Raw genomic sequence first — 24,617 nt, 5'->3', positions numbered from 1 at the left:
TGTAATAAATCTGAAGCTTTCTGTTGGTTAAAAATAAGTTATGTTTTTAACAGACATCTATCATTCCAGTGAATGAATTAGGTGTACACTATAGAGGAATGGTTTATGTTGTGGGAACCAGTTGTCATGATTTTGGTGAGTGGGTAGGATGAGAGGTAAGGCCTTGCAGTTTATGATTGTGCTTTTTGTGTCAGAAAGTTTAGAAAGAGGTTGTAGTAATAGGAATGGTCATGGAAAAATATATTTTGATCCTAGCAATCACAATCTCCCAACCCTCCCTGTGATGTTAATCTTCAGTCTGTGTCCCCATTACCAATTTACCAACCAGCAGAAATAATATTTTATTTAAATTTACAAACTTTTTCACAATCTTGAAACCTTCTTACTTAACCCACTTTAATCATAAAGTGACTTTCTGTATAATTTCTTTTTCCTTTATAAATTGTAGTGAATCTCCATTATCATTTCCACAGCACTGACATCCTTCCCTATTTGAATGTCTAGGACATTTGTGGCTGAATCGATGTCTTGTAGAAATTTAACAAGACAGCTTTGCTTATATGCTAAATACACTGATGCATGAAATTCCAGAACTACATTTTCTTTTTATGTGTCCTTTTCCACCTAGGTCTTTCTGTTCCATTACTGCAATTGTAATATTATGTTGGGTATATTTTCTTTTGTTGTCTCCTGTTTCACTCCACTTACACATTCATGCATCTGTGTATTTTATACATTCTTAGAACATAAAACATTACAGCGCAGGACAGGCCCTTCGGCCCTCCATGTTGCACTGACCAGTGAAACCAATCTGAAGCCCATCTAACCTACACTATTCCACTATTGTCAGTATTGTTTGTAAATGCCCATAAAGTTGGCGAGTCTACTTCAGTTGCAGGCTGAGTGTTCCACATCCTTACTACTCTCTGAGCAAAGAACCTACGTCTGACATCTATCCTGTATCTATCACCCTTCAATTTAAAGCTATGTGTCCTCATGCTATCCATCCCCTTCTGAGGAAAAAGGCTCTCACTGTCCACACTATCTAATCCTCTGATCATCTTGTATGCTTTTATTAAGTCACTCCTCAATCTTTTCCCTCTCTCTAATGAAAACAGCCTCAAGTCTCTCAGCCTTCTTACATAAGACCTTCCCTCCATACCAGACAACATCCTGGTAAATCTCCTCTGCACCCTTTACAATGCTTCTTCATCCTTCCTATAATGCGCTGACCCAAACTGTACAGAATACTCCAAGTGCGGCTGCACTATAGTTTTGTACAGCTGCAACATGACCTCCATGGCCCTGAAACTCAATGCCTCTACCAATAAAAGCTGACACACCAAGCACCTTAAAAACCCTATCAACCTGGGTGGCAACTTGCAATGATCTACACACATGGACACTGAGATCTGTCTGCTCATCCACACTACCAAGAATCTTACCAACTGCCCAATTCTTTGTTGTTTGCTAGGATTCCATATTTGGTATCATCAGAAAGCTATTATTCTTTTGTTTGATCTGTAACTCATATAACTGATTGTTATATCTGCACTTGGTACACCAGTATGTGACTTAGGCCATTTTGAAAAACAGAAATTAGTTATTCCTCTTTCCCGTTTTACCAGCAGAAAAAATTGAAGTAGCAGTATGCTTACATGACACTATCAATGTAGAATGCATGAATAGTATTTACAACATTTTCTTTCGGTTTACTTTGCTGAGAGAATGTATTTATTTATCCATGTAGTTATTTATTGTTGAATTTGCTTCCCTGCCATTTTAGGTTCTGATGTTTGTGAGGAGAATTGAATGGTAGAAGATTGGTAAATTGATAGCATTCATTTTTGCTGGCATAGCCATAATTATCTTATGTATCTCTCAATAGCGAGACTTTAGCTGCAAGTTCAAACCTAGGAAAATTGGGCACCAGGCAATGTAAATGATTTGAGGTTATGAAGACATCAGCTAGGTGATAGTTCATATAGTAAAGCAAATTGGTAGTGGAAAGTTAAAGAATTGATGTTGCTATAAAACATTTTGTATACTTAAAATTCAGTACTTTTGATAAAATGTGTAACGTTTACAAATCCTGTGAGAATATGCTACAGGGAATAAGTAATCCATTTGTTCAGATTGATACATTGATTATAGTGTATTAAGCCGACTGTAAATTCTATTGTTCTTCCTTGTTTATGATATCCTCGGAAATGTTATAGTTATTGTTTAGTTCTGAGTGGATAAATGTTAGCTAAACATTTACCTGACCTACATTTTGGGAAAAATGGAAAGAAGTTGCAACCTCAACATTCTGAACAGCGGAGTATTTGAAGTCTAATTTCAAAGTAAATTGAAGGAACAAAGATTGTGAATATATTTGACCAGTCAGGTAGCATTTCTAGGTCTCTTACAAGTAAATGAGACAGGTCTTGGTTGAATGTCTCATCTGAAAACAGCTCCCACGTGTGTCTTCAATACTGTACTGGAGCGTCGGACGAGAATTTTATGCTGAGGAACTGAAAGGCTAGAAGCGGGTATTTGCAAAGATGTAGAGTTGATGGATGTGATGGATATTTTTATTTTATACAACTCTAAGTTTTGTTGAATTACTTATACATTTGATATTTTGTTCACATGCTTTAAGTACTGTGCAGTTCTGATTTCCATTGGGAAAGGGGTATAGAAACATAGAAGAAGTTGCAAAAAAGATTAGCTGGAATGCGACTACATAATAAGTTTATACCGATCCAGGAAAGGACAAATAGTCAGGTGCACTGTTTGACAGAAACAAGAAGGCTGAGAGAAAACCTGATCAAGGTCTTCAAAATTGAGAAACAGACAAAAATAAACAACAGACAGAAAGTGTATTTTTTGGTTTGGGAGGACAAATATCATCATAAAGGCTGTGGATGTAGGATAGCCTCCAAGAAACCAAATGGAAAGTTAGGATGAAATGCCTTTACCCAAAGAAAGTTGAGAATGTTGAAGTTGTCGCTGAAGAATGTGGCTGAAGTAAATAATATAAATTCATTTAAAAGGTGGTTGGATAAGTCCATGAGAAAGAAAGAATAGAGTATTATCCTGATACATTTTAATGAAGGAAGAAGCTAGAGTGGAGTATAAATGCCGGTATGGATGGATTTGTCTGGGTGCATTGTATATAGGTTAGATTCCCTACAGTGTGGAAACAGGCCCTTTTGGCCCAACAAGTCCACACCGATCCTCTGAAGAGTAACCCACCCAGACCTATTCCCCTACATTTACCCCTGACTAATGCATCTAACACTATGGGCAACTTAGCATGGCCAGTTCACCTGACACGCACATCTTTGGATTCTGGGAGGAAACCCGTGCAAACATGGGGAGAATGTGCAAACTCCACACAGACAGTCGCCCGAGGTTGGAATCAAACCCAGGTCCCTGGCGCCATGAGGCAGTAATGCTAACCACTGAACCACCGTGCCACCCCTGTATGTGCTATATATTTTATGTATTTCTATGTAAATTGTTTAAAAACGTAAAATCTATTTTCATTGCAGCTCCCTAGGCCTTGCGTTAGCTCCTCGAATTAGATTTCTTCAAAAAGCACTAAAAGGGAACCAGGTACCTTGCGCAGGAGTTGTAGCACAAAGTACCGATAATGTGGCTGGAAGTTTGCTGGAAGATGCTTCAGATACTGATGAGGAATTGGAAGATTTTAAGACTCGGTTTGGGGAGCACAAACCCTCTTCCCAAATGGAGACCAGTGAGAAAACTGAAGATGAAAAAGCTGTTGAGGGAAGTGTGTATGATAAAAACCAAGAAGCTAGTGAAGATGGAGATCCAAGAGACCAAAATGCTGGAGTTGAGAAGGATGAAGGAACAGTCACGCTTCAGTTTTTTGATGATGATGATGATGACAATGATGAACTTGACTTGCTTACAGTGAAACAGTGGAATGTTTTTGGCTTCGACACTGAAGAAATGACGGTAAGTACAATAAGGTTTTCCTTCATATTAAGGTAAAGGAATAAAATTAGATGTTTGTCTAACACATTTAGCATTTCCTGATTCCTGTTTTTTAACTGTACTTGAGTCATGTTTATGCTAGTATAACTTTTATGCAGATTTCTTGTAGTTGGTTAGTTGCTAGTTAATTTTACTAAGCAGCAGAGGAAGGGCTTTTGCCTGAAACGTCGATTACGAAGCTACTTGGATGCTGCCTGAACTGCTGTGCTCTTCCAGCACCGCTAATCCAGAATCTGGTTTCCAGCATCTGCAGTCATTGTTTTTACCTCTTTAGCAACATAAGTAAGTTAAGATTATAGCTACTATTCAAATAGCATTAAGAAACATTGTGAGAAAAATGACCACTTACACATTTTTAAGCATTTGTGAAAACAGAAAGTTTAAAAAAAAGGATTTTTCAGAATATCCCAAAACATGCTCTCCAACTGTCTTTGTTTCCTTCCTGACTGTTTATATTTTTGAAGGACTTAAAAAATATCAAATTTTAAAATAGTCACATTCCTCAACGACTTAGTTAAACTTGCGTGTCTTTTTTCTGTTTGAGGCATTCCCCTTTTTAAGAAGGCTGTGAACTAGCATTTGAGGTCGCATGTTTGTAGTATTTTTATCAAACCACTTGTGGACGTGAATGAATGCAATGTCACTATTTTATTCTGGGGTCAGATTTTTGCTTTATTTTTAACAGTTTCTGGGAGAGGTGTTGTTTCCTCTACATTGTATTATTTGTGTGAACTGATCTTCCAAGTAAGCCCATCTCTGTGACTTATTGCAATTTTTCTGTCTTAAGTTAATTTGGTGTTGACTTGTTTACAAAAACTTTAGGTGGGCTGGAAGTAATGTGTATGGTACTGGTCACTACTGGCAGAAGGCTGTTATTGAGTTGGAAGCAGTTCAGGCATTTACTAGACTAATACTTGTACTGAGCAAGTTGCCTTAATAACAATTATTACAGTGAAGGGGGCCACCATTTGGCACATTGTGTTGGCACTTTGTATATTACCTGCCTTTCTTCATACCCCTACTACTATCTAAAAGAAAATCCAATGCCCTCTTGAATTCCTCTGTTGAACCTGCCTCCACCACATTTCCAGGAATTCCATACCCTAACAACTCACTGTGAGACTAAATTTTTCTCCTTTTCTTTGTTTGCACACCACTTTAAATCCATGCTGGCTTATTCTTGTTTTTCTATTTTTGTTTTAGATTTCCAGCATTAGCTGTTCTTTCTTTTATTGCAGAGAATGTTTGAACATTTCTAAGACCGAGATGGATAGATACTTCAGTAAAACAAAAGAACTGCAGATGCCCAGAAATCTGAAACAAACAAAAACCGAAATTGCTAGGGAAACTTAGCAGGTTTGGCTGCATCTATGGAGAGAAAGCAGAGTTTATGTTTCCGGTTAAGTGACCTTTCTTTAGAACTGAAAGCTTGCAAAAGGTGGTTATTATTCTGATGATAGGAAGTGGGAATAGGGCAAAAGGATAAGTGGAGATGAAGCAAGTGAAAGAGGGAGGCATACAAAGGGATTATTGATGGTAACCCAGGAAAGAAGCAAAGATAAGATAGGTGATAGTGGGCATCTTGAGTAGTTGAAAATAGCTTAGCTGTGCTGAAAGCAAACCATTTTATGACAGGGCATCAGGTTGTGGGGTGTTGGTAATAGATGTGAGAAGGAGGTGTTCCTGCTCTGAAATGGTTAAATTTGATGTTGAGTGTGGAAGGCTGTGAGGTACATCATGCAAGCTGGAGGAGCAGCACTTTGTCTTCTGCTTAGGTACCTTAGCTTCAGGACTCAAGATCAAGCTTCTCTACAAATTTCTGGTTTGTTTGTTATGGATGGATACTTGTTAAGCAAGGGCATGAAACATCATTGGGGTGGACAGGACTGACGATTTGAGGTTACAGCCTGATCAGCTATGATTTTACGAATTGTGAAACCGGCATGAAAGGCTGAATGCCCTACTTCTGTGCCTTAATTGTATCTTTCTGTATATTCTAAATTGAGGAGGCAGCCTTGTGTGATATGATTGAGTCATAAAGTTAAACAGCACAGAAACGGACCCTTTCGTCTAAATTGTCCACACCAGCTAGATATCCTAAACTGATCTCGTCCCATTTACCTGCATTTGGCCCACATCCATCCAAATTCTTCCTGTTCATGTATCCATCTGGATGTATTTTAAATCTTGTCATTGTACCAGCCTCCACTTCTTCTGCAGCTCGTTGCATATATGCAGCACCTTCTGCATGAAAAGGTTACACTTCAGATTCCTTTCAAATCTTTCGTCTCTTACCTTATCCCTCATGATTTTTTTAAAGCCCCTATAAGGTCACCCCTCAGCCTCTGACCCTTCAGGGGAAAATATCCTAGCCTATTCAGTCTCTCTCTATAGCTCAAATCCTCTATCCCACAAACATCCTAGTAAGCCTTTTTTGAACCCGTTCAAATTTAACAACATATTCCAATAGCAGTGAATCAGAATTGAAAGTAGTATTCTAAAAGTGGCCTCACCAATGTCCTGTACAGCTGCAACATGTCATCTCAACTCTTTTATACTCACTGCACGGACCAATGAAGGCAAACATGCCAAAAGTCACCCTGTTGATCTGTGACTCTGTTTTTAAGGAACTGTGAGCCTGCACCCCTGGTTCTCTTTGTTTGACAAGATTTGAAAGGGATCTGAGGTGCAACTTTTTCATGCAGAAGGTGGTGCATGTATGGAATGAGCAACCAGATGAAATGGAAGCTGGTACAATTACAAGATTTAAAATGCATCTGGATGGATACATTAACAGGAAGGGTTTGGAGGGATATGGGCCAAATGCAGGCAAATGGGACTATCCCTGGAGCGTTGGAGGCTGAGGGGTGACCTTATAGAGGTTTACAAAATCATGAGGGGCATGGATAGGGTAAATAGACAAAGTCTTTTCCCTCGGGCGGGACTAGAGGGCATAGGTTTTCGGTGAGAGGGGAAAGATGTAAAAGAGACCTAAGGGACAACTTTTTCACACAGAGGGTATATGGAATGAGCTGCCAGAGGGAGTGGTGGGGGGGGGGGGGGGGGGATAATCCAATTGCAACATTTAAAAGGCATCTAGATGGATCTATAGGGATGTGGGCCAGGTGCTGGCTGGTGGGACTAGATTAGGTTGAGATATCATCTGGTTGGCATGGACGGGTTGGACCGAAGGGTCTGTTTCTGTGTTGTATATCTCTATGACACTATAACTTTAGATCAGTTTAGGATATCTAGTTGGTGCAGATGATTTGGACCCTTCGAAACAGAAGACTCCCACCATTAAGTGTATGGGTCCTGCCCTGGCTTTCCTTACCAAGGTGCAACATCTCTCATTTAAGCTGCTGAATTGGTAAGTGAAATCCAGTATTTCCACGGTGTTTGCAAATACTGCACTATATCCACTAATATCACAAACTGTAAGCATCAAGATGGAAGCTTTCGTGTCCTATTTCCATTACCAGTAATTGGAAGAGGAGAGGAAGCACTCAAATGCAGAGCTTGAAATCACAATTAATGCAGCCAAACGAGAAGTCTTGAAATTAATGCTTGTAATTTTACATAGAGAGAAGTAGTAGTTTAATAAGCGTGACCATATAATCTTCTCAAAGTTTCTTTCTCATTGTTGGGGGAAATTACTAGTCATAGTTCGGAGTCTTAATATTGAAAACTGGAAATCAAATTTAAAATGAATTTGTCAAGCAACTTATTTTTATTCCTGTTTTTACCCATATATTGGCAGTCACTCCAAAGCAAATCAATTTTGGTGAAGTGTTTTGTCATAATTGAGAGATATTAGCAGGCAGTATTTAAGAGGTGTGAGCAGACACTACATAAATTTCTATTCAAATCTGTAATCTTATGGCTTGTATTTCAAAGCTGAGCTACTACATTAAGCTGAATGCAAGCACAGGCATACTAGAAACATATATGGTGGAAATGGTATTAATTGCTGTAAATGTAAACAGAATGCAACACTATTTTGATAAGGAAATCACTACCAATGAAGCAGTTTTTTATTAGAGGGAACTATGTCAAAATGACTGAAATCTAATCCTAATTATATCAATCTGAAGCAAAAAAAATGTATATCATCCTGTTTCCCAAACAAAACTTCTGCCAACTTGTTCATAGTTTATCTTTTTTTTTCCCCAAATGTTTAAATTTAAGGTTAGTTGGATATAAAACGTATTCCATTCTTAATTTGCAAAGCTTATGTCAACAGTCCAAAGGGTTCCAGTCCAATATTTCCAGTGATCGTTTGGTCAATACTGTATTGTAACCAATAGCATCGCAAACCTTAAGCAGCAAGAATGAATTGGTTTGTGTTAGCTTTTTTCATTACTGACTACTATTCACTTTCTGATTTTAATGTAGTGCAGTTCTTTTCTTTATTCTTTTATAGGATGTGGACATTGCCAACATGGCCTGCATCTGTTCTCCATCTCCTGAATGAAATTACCCTTGAATTGATTGGCATGCTAGGTATTCTTAGAAGGCAGTTAAATGTCAGTAATATCGCAGTGAGACTGGAATTACATGAAGGCCAAACCAGGTTAGAGTCGTGGCTTTCCTTCCGTAAAGGATGGCAGTGAACCAGGAGGACTTCTGTGCATGCATTCAAGACCACCCCCTTCTTGAAGGGAATTCTCCCTCATCCCCCTGAATAGAAAAAAACTACAAGAAAATTACCATCAATGATGGTTGACATCAACGCCATCACTGAGTTTTAGATTTATATTCCAGATTTATTAACTGAATTTGGATTTCATCAGCTGCCATGATGGGAGTAGAACTGATGTCCCCAGAGCATTATCCTGGAATTCTGGATTACTCTACCATTATCACTAAGAACTGCAATAACATGTGATCAGCACCATATTGTCCTCCAAGTTGCATACCATTTTGAATTGAGAGTTACCTCCATTCCTTCATCACTGGATTAAATTGTGATATGATCCCAGCTGCTGGTACTACTGGCTAAGTCAGATCCTGGAATGAAACTTAGTTTAATTTTTTGCAGTTGGATAACATGGTGGTTCATCACTGAAGCACATTCACACACGAGGCTGCGGATATTCTTTCACAACAGGCTGTAAGTTTTACAAAATAGGTGAGGAAAAAAAAATGCTGTGTAGAAGACAGCTAAAAAGGTAAAAATATAATTTGAAACAAAAATCAAGTTTCTACCTGTTCCCCAATGCTACTCATTACAGGGGTTCAATTCCAGAGAAATATCACCTCTGTCTCAGCTTTTTAAATCTTTGCATAACTGACGTTTCCCAAATTCTTTTTCTTGGAGCATTGTCTTGTTTTTTTTTAAAAAAAGATCCTTTTCAGAGTTTGCTGGCAGGAACATCTCTCAATTCTGATGGCATATAATTTTTGACAGCGTAAAGTTCTGAAAACTTAACCTATGTTTAACTAAATGCTCTGGCTTGGAAGTTCCGCAGGCTAGAAGCCACTTCTGATGAGGCGACCAGTTTTGCTGAACTGACTTGAGAAACTGTTCTACCTTCTGAACAGAACTTAGCATCTTCTAAACTAAAGTTTTGAGACTTTGGTTCTCAACTCAAAATTACACTAATTACTTTTGAGTATACTCTTTGTCATAAACCAAACAGTACTGGTGTTTTATTTGCCTCAAGTTCTCCTGGACACTTCTTGCAGTCACGTGCTTTCTTTGGAATTAGTGTATTTAGGAGATTGTTCTGAATTGACTTTCTGATATTTTAAAACTAAACCTTCACTGAACTGACCCATAACCACCTGCCTCTATTTTTGAAATCCAATTCCAAAATATAGTGTGTACTGTACACATTTTTTGCAATTGACATCAACAATATTTAGACTAATATTTAATATATGCATCCTTGTCCTTGACTTGCCACTCAGCAGAAAAGATTTCTTTTTCGATACTGTGTATTGCTACGCACCCTCCAACATCTCTTTATACTTAAGGATGTTGTCCAAAGGTGCTCTCAGTACTCTCGTTGTGGCTTAGCTAGGATTTCGTATAGCTGAAGTAGAACTTGTATTTCCTTGTTCTTTAACCCTTTAGATATAAAGGCCAGAACTCCCATTATTCTTATTAATAATTTCTGCAATTGTTTATGACAATTTGAATATGTGAACTTCTGTCCCGTTATTTAAGAGTTATGGTGAATAGTTGGCCCTACACATACCCTTGCACTTATCTCTATTTCTGTCTTCTGCTCGGCCAGTTTCCCAATTGGGTCATTGCTTTCAGTTTTAACTAACTGTTTTTTATGGCAATGTGAAGAGATCAGCATTCTCCTATCTACTGCTTTAATCGCCATTTCAATAAATGCAATCAGATTTGTTATGTCTGACCTGCCTTTCTCAAATCCATGTTAGCAGACACTAATCAACTGAGAATTCTCATGGAGTTCACTTGCCCAATTTTTAATTATAAACTGGAGCAAATTGGCAACCAGAAATGTGAAATTAACTGCTCTATAATTCCCTGATTTCCATTTTTCATCTTTTAGTTGTTTTGGTAATACAGAACTTAATGGCTGAAAAAGACAAACATTTGAAAAATTTATTGGCTTGCATTTGTAAGGATGGTACGCAAAAATCTGAATTTAAAGGGATAACTAACATTTGTATAGTACAAGAGGAGAGTAATGATTGGTTGGCAAGTAGATTTTGGTAGTGACCACTATCATGAAAGTTGCACCAGTTATTGATTGACAGTTTACTACTAAGCTTTGTTTCAGTTTTAATCTGGCATTACCCTGAGAAGACTGGAGGTTAGCTAATGTGGTGCCACTATTTAAGAAAGGTGGTAAGGACAAGCCAGGGAACTATAGACCAGTGAGCCTGACTCCGGTGGTGGGCAAGTTGTTGGAGGGAATCCTAAGGGACAGGATGTACATGTATTTGGAAAGGCAAGGACTGATTAGGGATAGCCAGCGTGGCTTTGTGCATGGGAAATCATGTCTTAAAGGCTTGATTGAGTTTTTTGAGGAAGTAACAAAGAGGATTGATGAGGGCAGAGCAGTAGATGTGATCTATGTGGACTTCAGTAAGGTGTTTGACAAGGTTCCCCATGGGAGCCTGATTAGCAAAGTTAGGTCTCATTGAATACAGGGAGAACTAGCCATTTGGATACAGAACTGGCTCAAAGGTAGAAGACAGAGGGTGGGTGGAGGGTTGTTTTTCAGACTGGAGGCCTGTGACCAGTGGAGTGCCACAAGGATCGGTGCTGGTTCCTCTACTTTTTGTCATTTACATAAATGATTTGGATGTGAGCAGTTAGTAAGTTTGCAGATGACATCAAAATTGGAGGTGTAGTAGACAGCGAAGAGGGTTACCTCAGATTACAACAGGATCTTGACCAGATGGGCCAATGGGCTGAGAAGTGGCAGATGGAGTTTAATTCAGATAAATGTGAGGTACTGCATTTTGGGAAAGCAAGTCTTAGCAGGACTTATACACTTAATGGTAAGGTTCTAGACAGTGTTGCTGAACAAAGAGACCTTGGAGTGCAGGTTCATAGCTCCTTGAAAGTGGAGTTGCAGGTAGATAGGATAGTGAAGAAGGCATTTGGTATGCTTTCGTTTATTGGTCAGAGTATTGAGTACAAGAGTTGGGAGGTCATGTTGTAGCTGTACAGGACTTTGGTTTGGCCACTGTTAGAATATTGCGTGCAGTTCTGGTCTCCATCCTATCAGAAAGATGTTGTGAAACTTGAAAGGGTTCAGAAAAGATTTACAAGGATGTTGCCAAGAGTTGTAGAATCTAAGCTACAGGGAGAGGCTGAACAGGCTGGGGCTGTTTTCCCTGGAGCGTTGGAGGCTGAGGGGTGACCTTATAGAGGTTTACAAAATGATGAGGGGCATGGATAGGATAAATAGACAAAGTCTTTTCCCTGGGGTGGGGGAGTCCAGAAATAGAGGGCATAAGTTTAGGGTGGGACGGGGAAGATGTAAGAGAAACCCAAGAGGCAACATTTTCACGCAGAGGGTGGTATGTGTATGGAATGAGCTGCCAGAGGAAGTGGTGGAGGCTGGTACAATTGCAACATTTAAGAGGCATTTCAATGGGTATATGAATAGGAAGGGTTTGGAGGGATATGGGCCAGGTGCTGGCAGGTGGGAATAGATTGGTTTGGGATATCTGGTCGGCATGGACAGGTCGGACCGAAGGGTCTGTTTTCATGTTGTACAACTCTATGACTCTGTGAAGTGCATAAAGAGCAACTTCTGATTTGTTATTCTTGTAAGATTTTGGAGTGCCCTTTACCTTAATTGTAGAGCCCAAGTTAATTACAATTAGAGATTGGCTCTTTCAAACGCAGTCTTAAATTCTACTAGTCTTGTTTAGTTTTATGCTCATTCTAAGTACAAACACCTTTCCACAAGTTTTAGAAAAAATATTACATTTATCAGAACAAATACTAAAGAAATAAAATTTATTGGAATCAATGGTTTTTAGTCTATCCACTTGAGAATGTCAGTTTGCGACGCTGATTGGTTTGGACACAGATCTGCTCTTTCATTTTGCTGACTGAAGCTCACCTCATGTTCTCTGTCTTCCTTATTATGAATCAACTTATTAAAAACGAATCCTTATTATGCTCTGCTAGTTGCTGCTGCATGCATAGTTAGAGACATTTTCTGCTCTAATTGGCTTATTTGAACGTGAATAGTTTATGCTAAATCTTGGATTGTCTAAGCAAAAGGCACCATTTCTGCTTTTTGTTTTAAAAGTAATGTTCATATTAGTGATACCACTTTTTTTTTGATTCATTCTTTAAAATGACACTTTGTAAAATCAGCTCTTTTATGACAACTTAGCTTGTCAATTTCATAAATCTTTACCAAGATACGTGGCCCCTTTGGTTTTGGGTTATGTGTCAGTTTAGAATATACAATGTAAGCATTAACAGGCGATTAACAGTCACATCTAATATCTCAGCTGATACATCCTAAGAAGGCCAAAGCAAGTATAACTGAAACTCACGACAGAACTTCGTTTCAAAGTAATTGATATATTCGTATACACATATATCCATCGGCCTGTTTAGATATTTTGTTACAAATATCCATTTTAAAACATAGCCATACCTTTTTTAAAAAAAAATCAGTGTTTTACCCTGAAACAATTCTCACATGTAGCTAAAATTTACATTAGCTTGAGCCATGAAACAGTGATAAAGCCATAAACCTTCCTTGAGACCTGAGCTATATGGTTTTCTTCCATTCTGAAACTAACCACAATGGAATATAATTGGATTCCTCACTTGCTTACTCAACTTAAACTTATTAATTATTTTAAAATATCTCAATACTGCATGCTACATTGTTTCCTTTCATTTTCTGGCTATTTATACTAAGTTTTCCAACTGAGTCCTTCTCTTCATCCCTGCACTTATCAGTTGAAAGTTTATGATTGCATGTTTATCCTTTCCAGGCTGATCTTATTGAATGCAGCGCAGGCTTATGGGTTCAGTGACCAACGCCACCTAATTTGTATGTTTGTATTTGAGAACCTCAATCCCAGACTGGTTAAAGTAGAGCCTGTTACAATGGTCTTAGTATTAGTGCCGATGTCCCATGAAATGGAAGCTCTCTTTCCCCTACCAGTTATGTTTTCATCTTCCTGAAGAAGGGCTCATGCCCGAAACGTCGATTCTCATGCTCCTTGGATGCTGCTTGACCTGCTGCGCTTTTCCAGCAACACATTTTCAGCCATGTTTTCATCTTCCCAATTTTCTTATTCTATGCACACCTCTTTGAGCTGAAGATAATTTCCAGCAAGTATAACAAGATGATCAGAGCAGAAATTAGGCCATTCAGCCCATCGAGTCTGCTCTGCATTTGATCACGTCTGCTAGGTTTTTCAACCCCATTTTCTCCCTGTCACCTTTGATCCCCTTAAATATATTCAATGACTTGGCCTCCAGAGCCTGCTGTGGCAATGAATTCCACAGATTCACCACTCTCTGGCTAAAGAAGTTTCTCCTCATCTCCGTTCTAAAGGGCTCTATCTCCTCAACTCTTGGGCTGTGTTTCTTGAGGGCGGACGTTTCTGAAAATATCTGCATATTTGCCTTAAATATTGCAGAGTATAGGATTTAGTTTAATGTAGAGCTACGCAACTGACTGGGAATCATTTTTAGGCAGTTGAGCCAGTTCATAAAATATCTATGCCGCAATTAAATGTAGATAGAGTCGGGACACGCATAGTTGCCAAATAATGTGGTTTTACTGACTGTTCATTCACTTGCTGCATTTGTTTGAAGGATGGAGAGATTGTTCAGTATCAAGTCAGTAGCACAGTTTTTCAGGTTGTGTTTTGGGTAGTCATTTGTAGTTTAAATTTGAAAATTGATTGTAGAAGGAGCCCCTGAAGTTGTGCAGTTCCAGCTGAAGCTCAGCTGCAATATTAGGAAGTGGGCTGCTCTGGACTTCATGGCTTCTGACAGAATCTCAGTTGTTCATTTGCAAAATTGTATCCTTTATTGAAGTAGTTTTATGTTTGTGCTCAGTGTAGATCAATGAAAAATCTAAAAGTTTGATTCTTATTTGCTTTCTTCCACTGAAGGAGGTCATGTAGAAAACTCATGATAATATTTTATTCAAAAAACACTTCAAAGCCAAATGCCAGGGTATAGCATAATTTACAGCAAAAAAGACTTAACAGTCCAGATGGAAACATGAAAATATGTTCACAACCAGTAAGTAATGAAAGTAGACAAATAACTCAGCAGGTAACAAGGAAGTAGTGGATATGACTTTAAAAGGATAAAATGAAATTTAAAATATATTAAAATTACAATGTAATAAACCGTACCTACTTAAAGTGCACTTTCATATTTAAGTACCTCATTGAAAACTGAAACCATATTAAAAAATGAGGCAAAATTGGCACCTTTATGCCCTATATCACACAGGTGAATTTAGTCAAACTGTTAGCTATAACAGAGATCATAAGATACAAGAACAGAAATTAGACCATTTGGCCCATTGAGTCTGCTATGCCATTCAGTCTTGGTTGACAGGTTTCTCAACCCCATTCTCTTGCCTACTCCCTGCACCTTTGATTGCCTTAACAATCAAGAACCTATCTATCTCAGTCGTAAATATACTCAACAACCTGGTCTCTACAGCCTTCAGTGGCAATGAATTCCAAAGATTCACCAAAGTTTCAGTTAGATCCCCCCTCACCCTACTAAACTCCATTAAGTATAGATACATAGTCCTCATGTGTTCCTCATATGGTAATCTAGGGATCATTCTCCTCTGAATACGCTCCAGGCCAATGCATCCTTCCTGAGATATGGGGTCCAAAATTACACACACTGTTCTAAATATAGTCTGACCAGAGCCTTCTAAAGCCTCAGAAGTACACCCCTGCTTTTGCATTCTAGTCTCCATGAAATAAATGCCAGCGTTGTATTTGCATTCCTAACTACCTGCAAGTTCTGAATTTTCTCCCATTTTAGAAAATAGGCTCTGCCTCTATTCTTCCTAACAAAGTATATGATCTCCCACTTTCCTAGTTGTATTCCATCTGTCTCTTCTTTGTCCACTCTCTAAACGTGTTTAAATCCTCCTGCAGCTTCCCCACCTCCTCAGTACTACCTGTCCCACTGCCTATCTTTGTATCATCTGCAAACATAGCTAGTATGCCCTCAGTTCAATCATCTAGATTATTAATGCATAAAGTGAAAAGTTGTGGTCCCAACACTGAGCCTTGTGGAACATCACTGGTCATCAGCTTCCCTCCTGAGAAGAACGCTTTTGTCCCCACCGTCTGCTTTCTGCCAGACAGCCAAGCTTCAATCCATGTTAGTACCTTGCCCCTAACACTCTTATCTTACTCAGCAGGCCCCTGTGTGGCACCTTGTCAAAGGCCTTCTGGAAGTCCAAGTCAATAACATCCATTGCCTCTCCTTTGTCTGGGAAGAAGTCTGGGACATTTGTCAGGCATGACTCCCTCTTGATGAAACCGTGTTGACTTTGCCCTAGTTTACTATGCAGTTCAAAGTATTCAGAAATCTCATCCTTCACAATGGACTCCAAAATCTTACCAACGACTGAGGTCAGGCTTATCAGCCTGTACGTCCAGTCTTTTGCCTTACTCCCTTCTTAAATGGGGGGTTATATTTAATGATTTTCCAGTCCTCTGGGACCCTCGCTGACTTCAGTGAAACCTGAAAGATCATCACTAACACCTCCATGATCTCTTCAGCCAAGTCCTTCAGAACTCCGAGGTGTAATCAGTTTGGTTCAGGTGACTTATCCACCTTTTCATACCTTTCAGTTTTTCTAGCACCTTCTCCTTGGTGATGGCCACTATACTCACCTCTGCAGAGAGAGCTGTGCATCCAGCCTCACGACTCCAGCAACAGCAGAAAGCTCAAACTAAAAATCCTGGTTCTGTCGGAGCTTGACCCCACCCATTCAGGCTGTTTGTATTGTTCCAACTTTTAAAAAAATAACCCAGGGCCTCCCAACCTGTTAACTGTATTAGTTTTGAGCCTGCAATTTGGCACCGTTATATCAATCTTTCATCACTTTTTTAAAAAAAAAAGGACAAAGTACACCTCCTAAAGCCATAGTATTGTGGCAAAGGCTTCTGAAAGGTATTGTAGGTTTTGTTAAGGAGAAAAATGAAAATTTCATCTTCACAGTAAAATATACTTAACAAGAAAACTTAATAGTATAACAGTGAAATGTACTGTACTAATTAGGTAATGGTGTACGTAATGAACTCTTCATGCACTTGGAAAAATCTATCACAGGAGAATACTTGGCTCATTTTAGAAAGAAAAGCCACGTAATGGAAGGAAAGGCTCGGAAATGGATTAGGGAATGAGATGGGTAATGAAGCCCATCGTAGTCAATGGCAGTTTCTGATTAATCCGGATTAGTGACTGAGATCATGCTCCTTAATTTTTAATTACAAACTAGCTCTGGATGAGAAGTTGAAAGAAAAATAATTTTTGGCTTTTGCTGTTCTGTTCATATAAGCAGGCTTTATGAGAAATGTATAAATTAGTTTTCCCTAATTTTGCACTAAACTGTTTTAAATGTTTCAGCATTAAAGATATCGTGCAAATGCCATGGCCTACGTGCCCAACCATGCTGAGTGCAGCATGCTGATTCACATCTTCTCTGAGCACTGTTAAGTTTCTGTGTACTGGAAGTTTGTTCTGTCATCCTTATCTGCAAGTTGCTAAGATGCCTTACCCTCCCTCCTTTACTATTTCTCTATTTGTTTGCTTGGAATATCTTTTAAGCACCCTGCTCGCATACTATTCCATTAGCTTGGACTGGTTTTTTTGCACTCTTTACATAACAGCTCTACTTTATTCTCAATTTCCCTATTGTCAGAAGCCTTTTCTTTGACCATGCTTTTTTCCCTCCTGATCCTCTCCTGTTTCCTCAGCACAGCTCTTTCCACTTAAATCCCATTACAAAAATAAAAACCTGCGAATGTATATTTTAATGAGTGCAATCAAAATATAGATTACCATCATAAAATATTTGAATAGAACACATCTGAGTCTTTGACTGACTGTATTCTGTCTTGCTGCATGTTGTCCCCTTTGAAACTATTCAGTTCTGTTTTGCATGGGGGCTAAATTAGTGAAAAAACAATGTGTTGCTTCTGAACTGGAGCAGCTTGGAAAGCTTTTACATGGAATTGCTAAAATACCCACTGCAGCTGGGCTAGGGTTGATATTGCCATTTGTAATGACAAAGGTAAATTTTGTTTGTGATCATATCTCGGTGCTGGTTATACTTCGTAACAGTCTGGAGATTTTGGAAGGTTCAGATGAAATTAAGTCAGATAGTTACTGAGGAAATGTTGGGCTATTAAGTTCAGAGTCTTGCCTGCTGAGCAATTAGTAAACTGTCCCCCAACTACACCAACCCCACACCACTTTACACCAAGCCCCCAGTCCCTGATCCCTCCTCTGGAATGGACTGGAGATGACAAGGTTCTAGATTAGAGTGGTGCTGGAAAAGCACAGCAGTTCAGGCAGCATCCGAAAAGCAGGAAAATCGACGTTTTGGGCAAAAGCCCTTCATCAGGAATACATGCAGTGTGCCTGCAGGGTGGAGAGATAAATGAGAGGAGGGTGGGGGTCGGGAGAAAGTAGCATAGAGTACAATAGATGAATGGGGTTGGGGATGGAGGTGATAGGTCAGGGAGGAGGGTGGAGTGGATAGGTGGAAAGGACGATAGGCAGGTAGGACAGGTCATGGCGACAGTGCTGAGCTGGAAGTTTGGAACTGGGGTGAGGTGGGGGATGGGGAAACTGGTGAAGTCCACATTGATGCCCTGGGGTTGAAGACCCCATCCCTTTGCTGGTTTCCTCTTGACTGCTCCATCCTCCAGTGTACAGGAAATTACCCCATGTCTCCTGCTTGGACTACCAGTCCCGACCCAGTTCATCCCCCCCCCCATTCCCCACTCTAACCTATCCTAAGCACTTCTTTACTTACCTTTCTGCTTGGCATCCTAACACTTATTAGCCTACCCTTTCTTTATCTGATAATTTACCCCCAGCACCCTACATCTTACCTAGCTGGAACTACACTTAACTGCCCCCATCCCAGCTGACACCCAACTTATCTAGCACCGTATCCCCCTACCCAAAAGAAAATCCCCCTACCAACCTGCTGCACTACCATCCCAGCACCCTAACATCATACTTGCCTGTCCAAGAGGCTGTCAGAACCTTGAAATTTCAGATTATGACCACTGACTGCTGTGAAAAGAAGCATGAATGGTCTTCCCCCAAGAGTTCTGCGCAATCAACTAACTGTCAGAATGGAAGTATGGTTCCGCTTTTCTGAGGGAAATCAGAATTTCTTCTCAGAAATGTAAAGTTCCCTTATTTTGTTGAAAACCAAAGGACTGCAGTGTCGGTCTATATGAGAAATAGAAATTGCTGGAAAAGCTGAGCGGGCCTGGTAGCATCTGTGAAAATAAATCAGAGTTAACGTTTGGATCTGGTGACCTTTCCTCAGAACTGATGATAGCTAGGAAATGTCAGTTTTTGTGCAGAAGATAGACTTGGGGTGGGTGGTTGGGAGTAAGGAGTAAACAATAGGTGGGGATAGAGTCCAAAGAGAGAGAAGAAGTTGGACAGACAATGGAGTGGATAATGATCTCTCCAGGGGGGTGAATAGCTATTAATGGAGACCGTAAGTGGCTGACAATGGGTTGTGTGTAATAGCAGGCTATGTGATAACAAGGTGTATGGGGATTCGAGCTAGGACATTGGAGAGTTCAAGCCCTAAAGTTATTGACGTCGATAATGGGACCAGAAGGTTTCAGGGCCCCCAAGTGGAAAATGAGATGCTGTTCTTCCAGCATGCGCTGAGCTTCACTGGAGCATTGCAGCCAACCAGTGATAGATGTTGGCCAGGGAACAGGGTTGGGTGTTGAAGTGGCAGGCAACTGGGAGCTCTGGGTCATTTTTGGGGGCAAACCGCAAGTGTTCTGTGAAGCCGTCACTCAGTCTGTGCTTCATTTCCCCAATGTAGAGGAGACTACATTGTGAGCTGCAAATGCAGTAGACTAAATTGTGTGAAGTGCAGGTGAAGCACTGCATCACCTAGGAAGTATGTTTGGGCCCTTGGGTACTGAGGAGGGAGGAGGTAAATGGGCAAGTGTTATACTTTCGGCGATTACAGGGGAAGATGCTGTGCGGCTGTGGGGGATTTTGGGAGTGAAGGAAGAGTGGACCAGGGTGTCCTGGAGGGAACGGTCCCTGCGGAAGGCAGACAAGAGAGGAGAGGGGAGGGGAGGGGATGGGATGGGAATATGAGTTGGGTGGTGGCATCTCACTGGAAGTGGAGGAAATAGCAGCTAATGATTTTTTGGATGTGGTTGCTGGTAGAATGGTTGGTACGGGCAAGGGGAACCCTATTACTTTTGTAGGAAGGATGAGAGAGGGTGCGGACTGAAGTGTGGGAAATAGGTCGGACCCGGTCGAGGACCTGTCAACAATGGTGCTGGGGAATCCTTGGTTGAAGAAGAAGGTGGACATTTTGGAGGCCCCCGGTTGAAGTTGATCTCGTTGGAACATATGCAACAGAGACGGAGGAGCTTGGAGAATGGAATAGAATCTTTACAGGAAGAAGGGTGTGAAGATGTATAGGCCAGGTAGCTGTGGGAGTTGGTGGGTTTATAGTGGATGCGAGTAGCCAGTCTATCCCAAGAAATAAAACGGATGTCAAGGAAGGGAGGGGAGGAGTTAGAGATGGGCCAGATGAAAGTGGGGTTGGAAGGAAACGAGACAAAATTGATTTAAACCTTTCCAATTCCAGACAAGAGAGGGAAGCAGCACCAATGATACCATCAATATATCTGAGAGAGGGTTGTGGGTGGGGGCCGGAATACGACTGGAACAAGGAATGTTCCACACATCCCACAAAAGAGACAGGGATAACTGGGACCCAAGCGGTTACCCATGGCTGTTGATGTACTATCCAGAAAGCATTTGACAAGATGCCACTTAAAGGTTTATTGCTTAAATGGAAGAATGTGGTGTAGGTTTAGGGGCCAACATAAAAGCATGGATACAAAATTAGCTGGTAGTAAACTAAATATGAACTGGTGGTTTTTTTGATTCACGAGTGTGGCCTGCAGGGGTCTGTGCTGGGGCTTCAACCTTTTACAATGTTTATCAATGATTTTGAATGGAGTGAATATGTGGTAGCTAAATTTAGAGATGCCACAAAGACAGGTAAGAAATTATGACCTGAACAGAATTTAAGGAGGTTGAGTGGGTAAGAATTTCAGGAATGTGATGTGGAAAAATGTGCAATTATTTCTTTGGCAGGAAGAATTTTTTAAAAAGTTACCGAAGCAAAATTCTGAAGAGCAGAGACTTCTTGTCCATGATTCACAAAACGTTAACTTGCGACACCTGCAAACAATTAACAAGGCTTATGGAATACTGTTCTTTACCATGAGAGAAATTGAACATTAAAAGTAAGAACGTTGTAGTAAGGAGGAAGGAGGGAAGATGTGATGGGTAGGCTAAAGAATATTAAGGTGGACAAGTCCCCATGACCGGATGGGATCTATCCCAGGTTGCTGAGGGAGGCGAGAGAGGAAATAGCTGGGGCCCTGACCGATATCTTTGTAGCATCGTTAAACACAGGTGGGGTGCCGGAGGACTGGAGGGGTGCTCATGTTGTCCCCTGAATGAGAAGGGTACTAGGGATATTCTGGGTAACTATAGACGCGTGAGCCTGACATCAGTAATGTGAAAGTTGCTGGAGAAGATACTGAGGGACAAAATCTATGTTTGGAAAAGAATGGGCTTATCAGTGATAGGCAACATGGTTTTGTGCGGGGGAGATCGTGCCTTACCAACATAATAGTGTTCTTTGAGGAAGTGACCAAGTTGTTAGATGAAGGAATGGCTGTAGATGTCATATACATGGACTTTAGTAAGGTGTTTGATAAGGTTCCCCATGATGAACTAATGGAGAAAGTGAAGTCACATGGTGTGCAGGGTGTTCTAGCTGGGTGGATAAAGAACTGGTTGAGCAACAGGAGACAGCAAGTGGTAGTTGAAGGGAGTTTCTCGAAATGGAGAAAGGTGACCAGTGGTGTTCCACAGGGATCAGTGCTGGAGCCACTGTTGTTTGTGATATACATAAATGATCTAGAAGAGGGCACTGTTGGTCTGATCAGTAAGTTTGCAGATGACACGAAGATTGGTAAAGTAGCAGAAAGCATAGAGGACTGTCAAAGAATACGGGAGAACATAGACTGGAGAGTTGGGCTGAGAAGTGGCAGATTGAGTTCAGTCCAGGCAAATGTGAGGTGATGCATTTTGATAAGTCGAATCTAGAGTGAACGATACTGTAAATAGAAGAGCCTTGGGAAAAAGTTGATGAGCAGAGAGATCTGGGAGTTCAGGTCCATTGTATCCTGAAGGTGGCTGCACAGGTGGATAGAGTGGTCAAAAAGGCATATTGTATGCTTGCCTTCATCGGACGGGGTATTAAGTATAAGAGCTAGCAGGCCATGTTAAAATTGTTAAATTTGATTCGGCCACATTTAGAATATGGTGTACGGTTCTGATTGCCACATTACCAAAAGGATGTGGACGCTTTGAAGACAGTACAGAGAAGGTTTACGAGGATGTTGCCTGGTATGGAAGGTGTCAGCTATGAAGAGAGGTTGAGTAGGTTAAGCTCGTTTTCACTTGAAAAAAGGAGATTGCAGGGGGGGTTCTGATTGAAGTCTACAAAATCATGAAGGGTATAGACAGGGTGGATAGAGATAAGCTTTTTTCCAGGTGAGAGGTGAAAGGTTTAAGGGGATAAACGCGAAAAGTACTTCACACAGAGGGTAGTAGAAATGTGTTGACAGTAGAGGCAGGCATGGTAGATTCATTTAAGGTGTGTTTGGAAAGATGCATGAGTAGGTGGGTAGCAGAGGGATACAAATGCTTAGGAATTGGGCGATAGGTTCAGACAGTAGATTTGGATCAGCTCAGACTTGGAGGGTTGAAGGACCTGTTCCTGGGCTGTAAGTTTTCTTTGTTCTTTGTTATGCTTCAGTTGTACAGGTCATTGAATATTTTTGAAATGGATGTAACTGGATTCTTGCTGGGCAGGAGAATCAAAGGTTTTGGGGAGTAAATGGGAATGTGAAATTTGTATTACAAACAGATCAGCCGTGATCTCATTGAGTGGTGTAGCTGGTTCAAGAGGTTGAATAGCCTACCCTCTATTTCTCAATCATATGTCTGCCTGATCAAAATTTTTAAATATTGCTGTTTTTTTTGATGGTTCCTTAAAACTGTGTAAACCTTGAATGGTTTTGCTATTCCACATAGTTCAGAAAGCAGCAAGGTGTTCTTACATAATCCTTAGATTTTGTAATCTTTGTGGTCTAAAGCTGTTGTAGTGGCTCCAGTTGCTTCTGCTATTGGAGTGTTCATGTTTCATGTCTGTTGACGATTAGGAAGACATGTCTATTGCTCACCGCCTGTAACTTTTTGTATTCATTGCAAAGCTTTAATCAACGTTCTAACATGTTTCAGGGTGGTCAGTGAGCCAAGGTGATCGGCTGATTTCGGTATTTGAGATTTGCCTTGTTGTGTTGATGTTGGTTGGTTCAGTCTGTTTTCAGGCTAAATGTCAGTTTTTCCATGTGAAGAAACCTGTCAACCTGAATATTTTCAAACCTGTTATTGAAACATTTACCTTGGAGTAGCTGGAGTGCACAATGTATTTATTGTTTGTTGGCATTGGTGGTTTCACCAAAGGTTTCTTTGCTTGTGGCAAAGCATGATTTTTTTTTTAGACGTTTCCCCTTGATACAGGTATCGCCAGCTGATCAAGATGTCACATTACTTATTTTAAAAATTAAATAGTATGGTGCCGGTGTTGTTTTCACAAGATGCATTACTTTTAGGGTGAATGCTTTTCTCTCATTACACACTCCTGTGAATCTATTATTGAAAAATGGCATTGCAAGAGTCACAATATGGCCTCAAAGTTGGATAACTTGCTTTTTCTCAAGGTTTTTAAAATTAGACTTGTTAATGTCCTTTCAAGATTAATGTTTTTGGTCAATTGATTTAAAAGCTTTATTTCTTTTGCCATATTGACTACACTTACGAACCGTTTCATAGGACAGCTGGGTGTTCTGAATAATGAATTTGGTAACATGAAAAAGATACTAGAAATCGAGTAGTTTACTTGTGACCTTGAAGCCTTCCCTTGAAATGAGCAATAATTATTGATGCCCTTGCTTGTAATTATGTAGTGTTTACAGAAAGCACTTCTTGTATAATGAAAATGTAGATATTCAGAAAGGAGGCTTAACAATGGACAAACCATTGTCGATTGTCAAAACAAAACCCATTACGGCCACTAATGTCCTCGGAAGGAAACCTGCCATCCTCCATTGGCTTCAGGTTAAACTTGGAGAAGGCAATCTTCTTCTGATTAGCACATACCTCTTCCCTTGGCTGATGAATCAGTACTCATCCATGTTGAACAGCACTTGGAGGAAGTACTGAGGATGACAATGGCGCAAAATGTACTCTGGGTGGGGATTTCACTGTCCACTATCAAGCGTGGCTGGGAACAGCTTTTACTGAGAGAGCTGGTCGGGTCCTAAAGGAAATAGCTGCTAGACTGGGTCTGCGGCAGTTGGTGTGGGAGCCAGCAAAAGGGAAAATTTACTTGACCTCATCCTTACCAATGCACCCCTGATAGTATCGGGACAAGTGACCACCGCAACGTCCTCTGGAGATGAAGTCCCGTCTTCACATTAAGAATATGATCTATTATGTTTTGTGGCATTATCACTGTGCCTGGATGGAACAGACTTCGAACAGGTATGGGAATTTGACTGGGTGTCCATGGGGGACTGTAGGCCACCAAGAGCACAATCTGCAGCCTTCTGGGCTAGCATATGCCCCACTTGACCATTACCTTCAAGCTAGGGGATCAACACTGGTTGAATGGAGAGTGCAGGGGAGCCTGCCAGGAGCAGTACCAAGCATACCTAAAAATGAGGAATTAGCTTAGTGAAGCTACCAAAAAGGACTACTTATAACAGCT

The 24,617-nt window shown here is 40.4% G+C and overlaps 1 protein-coding gene across 2 annotated transcripts in view; it reads left to right on the top strand.

Moving 5' to 3' along the window:
• ddx10 (DEAD (Asp-Glu-Ala-Asp) box polypeptide 10) overlaps nt 1-24,617 on the top strand; it is a 198,265-nt gene that overhangs the window by 47,469 nt on the left and 126,179 nt on the right. For both annotated transcript variants that reach the window (XM_072577457.1, XM_072577456.1), the window contains one exon: nt 3,540-3,969. In XM_072577457.1, the coding sequence (XP_072433558.1) occupies nt 3,540-3,969 (430 nt within the window). The remainder of the gene's footprint in view (nt 1-3,539; nt 3,970-24,617) is intronic.

The sequence above is a fragment of the Chiloscyllium punctatum genome, chromosome 9 (assembly GCF_047496795.1).
Source record: "Chiloscyllium punctatum isolate Juve2018m chromosome 9, sChiPun1.3, whole genome shotgun sequence".
NCBI classification, from domain to species: Eukaryota; Metazoa; Chordata; class Chondrichthyes; order Orectolobiformes; family Hemiscylliidae; genus Chiloscyllium; species Chiloscyllium punctatum.
Note: the sequence above shows the minus strand (reverse complement) of the source record. Positions and strands in the feature narration are given on the sequence as shown.